This window comes from Myotis daubentonii, chromosome 8 (assembly GCF_963259705.1).
Source record: "Myotis daubentonii chromosome 8, mMyoDau2.1, whole genome shotgun sequence".
NCBI lineage: Eukaryota > Metazoa > Chordata > Mammalia > Chiroptera > Vespertilionidae > Myotis > Myotis daubentonii.
Window position 1 is genome coordinate 34246738 of NC_081847.1, and position 2346 is coordinate 34249083.

At 45.0% G+C, this 2346-nt stretch overlaps 1 protein-coding gene across 1 annotated transcript; it reads right to left on the minus strand.

The window, feature by feature from the left end:
- Positions 1–427: 427 nt before the first annotated feature.
- Positions 428–1504, minus strand: LOC132240275 (serine/threonine-protein kinase VRK1-like). The gene has a single exon (XM_059707569.1). It carries the CDS (start codon positions 1338–1340, stop codon positions 684–686), a length of 657 nt encoding a protein of 218 aa, XP_059563552.1. The 5' UTR covers positions 1341–1504; the 3' UTR covers positions 428–683.
- Positions 1505–2346: the final 842 nt, after the last annotated feature.

Sequence of the window (2346 nt, forward strand, 5' to 3'; positions counted from 1 at the left end):
AATGACAAAAGAGGAATCCCTTGGATCAGGCTTACGTCTTGTTCATTTGGAAGGACTTGGGGAGTTCCTGCTCCCATCCTGGCCTCCTGGCATTGCCTCATTCACTCACTCACTGAATCACTGAGCACCTTACGCCTCCTAGGCCCTGGAGACAACACAGGTCTCATGACCTCTCACTCCTAATGTAAAGCAAGCTGTCTCTGCCTCCACCCTCATCTCAGGCCTGGCTTCTCCGTGGTTCTAGAGGTCTGGTGACATTTGCTAAAAGTGGCAATCACAGCCCAAGCAGACCCTGCCCTCCCTTTGTCTGATCAGTCCCTCCTTCTTTCTCTCTCTCTCTCTCTTTTTTTTTTATAAGTTAGCCTTTAATAAACTGTACAAAGCATTTATTCCAATAAAAAATTGGTTTTCAAAGACATAGGTATTTCCCTGTTACCCCCACCCACAAGACCCACATGAAAACACGCAAAATAGAAAATGAAGAAAAAGCCGAACGACAGGAAGAAAAGAAAAACTGGCTCACAGCATGTGGTTTACTTCTGGACTCTGTTTCTCCTTTGTGAACGCGTCTGCACGGCTTCCTCCGTGTGCGCATCCGAGCACTCCGTGTCCTCCACACCTGCTTCTGTGCGCTTCCCAGCCTCCTTCTTCTGCTTCTTGGTTGTCGTTCTTGCTTTCGGAGCTCAGTTCTCCAAAGCCCGAAGTTCCAGTTTGCCATCATCCTTGCTTCCTATAGACTTGAGTCCTCGCAAAAGAATGTCTTGTAAATTCTGATAAAGGGGTTTCTCATCATAGTCCAGCAATTTCACTGTTTCCAGGTATTTAGCAATTTCACCTGGCTTATTTTTCTCAGGAAAACATTTGTCCATCAAACCTGCAATATTTTCTCTGTATCTAATTTTGGAATCTCTAACATAGTTAGGGTCTTTCAAATTATCCTCCCAGGGCAGATGGCCGCTGAGCCACCGGACCATGCAGTAACCGAGTATTTCCAGGTCGCCACGTCTGGATGGGGCCACACCATTGTGTGTGTCGATGCTGGTGAACTCAATAGTGCCATCATGACATCTTTTGGGGTCTTCCTTATATCCTTTATGACTTCCGTCTGGGCAGTAGCGATAAGCAAGGCAATAATCTACCAGGTACACCTGGTCAGGATCCTTGCAGCTCAGAAGAAGATTTGAGGCCTTGATATCTCCGTGCACATACTCATGCTCGTGAATATATTCCAGAATATCCAGAATTCTTAAGCTTAGCTGCAAGACAGTTTTCCGAGAAAACCTTTTGGCATTTGCTTCATATATTTTCTGAAGGTCACTCCCAAAGCGATCCATGATCATAAATCTGTAACTTTTCCCATTTTTATCATGTAGACCAGACCCCCAATACTTAGGAACACCCAGGTACTTCAGTTTATGAGTATGAATCCATTTCCGAATTTGCTCTGGTTTGGCAGCTCGCTGGTAGAACTTTAGTTCAGTAAAAAGAGGTCCATTGTCACTGGGCTCCCTCCAGAATGTCAGCTCCGAGACAGCACAGGGACCTCGTCGGGCCGGGCGGGCACGGACCCCATCTCTCAGGTCCGGCCCGGCCGCGCCAACACCCCTCCTTCCTTCTCTTATTGTCATCCACCCTTCAGGGCCTGGGAGCAAATGACTTTGCATTTATCACCTCCCAAGACACTACATCATTTATTTATTTACCTGATTTAGGATCTGTCCTCTTCACTAGAATGCCAGCTCTCTCAGGTCAATGATTTTTCTGTCTTTTCACGGCTGCATCCCCACACTTAGCACAGGGACTGACACAGGGTAGGCCCTCAATTGCTGGAGTGACTGTGCCTCTGTGCGAAAGCGGAGGAGTGTGTCTCTTGGAACGAAACCTAAGAAACAGAAATCCTGGGTCACAGGGTATACGTGTTTTGTCATTTTAATAGATGTTGTCAAATTTCCCTCCAGAGCAGGGGAACCCATCCATTCTCCCACCTGCTGAGTTACCTTGCAAATCCTTGATACTTTCCAACTTTAAATTTTGGTCAATCTGATGGGTGAAGAACGGTACCTCTTTGTTTAAACTTCCCATACTAGTGAGACCAAGCACCTTTTCCTGCCTTTAATGGCCAGTTTTGTTTCTTCTTCTAAGAATTGGCTATTTTTCCAATTAAATTTTGTTTTGGTTCTTGTCTCAGGAGATTCAAAGGAGACTTTTTGTTTGTTCGCATTCTGGGTTCAAATCCTTTGTTACATGTGTTAGAAGTATTCCTCCCCTAGTCTTGTTTTTGTTTTTTGTTTTTTTTTGTCAAACAGAATTTAAAAATTTTGGTTTGGTTGGTCTTTTCTTTTGTCT

Bases quoted from the DNA above. Each gene is read 5' to 3' on its own strand.
- LOC132240275 (XM_059707569.1), bottom strand. From the start codon at position 1,340: ATGATCATGGATCGCTTTGGGAGTGACCTTCAGAAAATATATGAAGCA.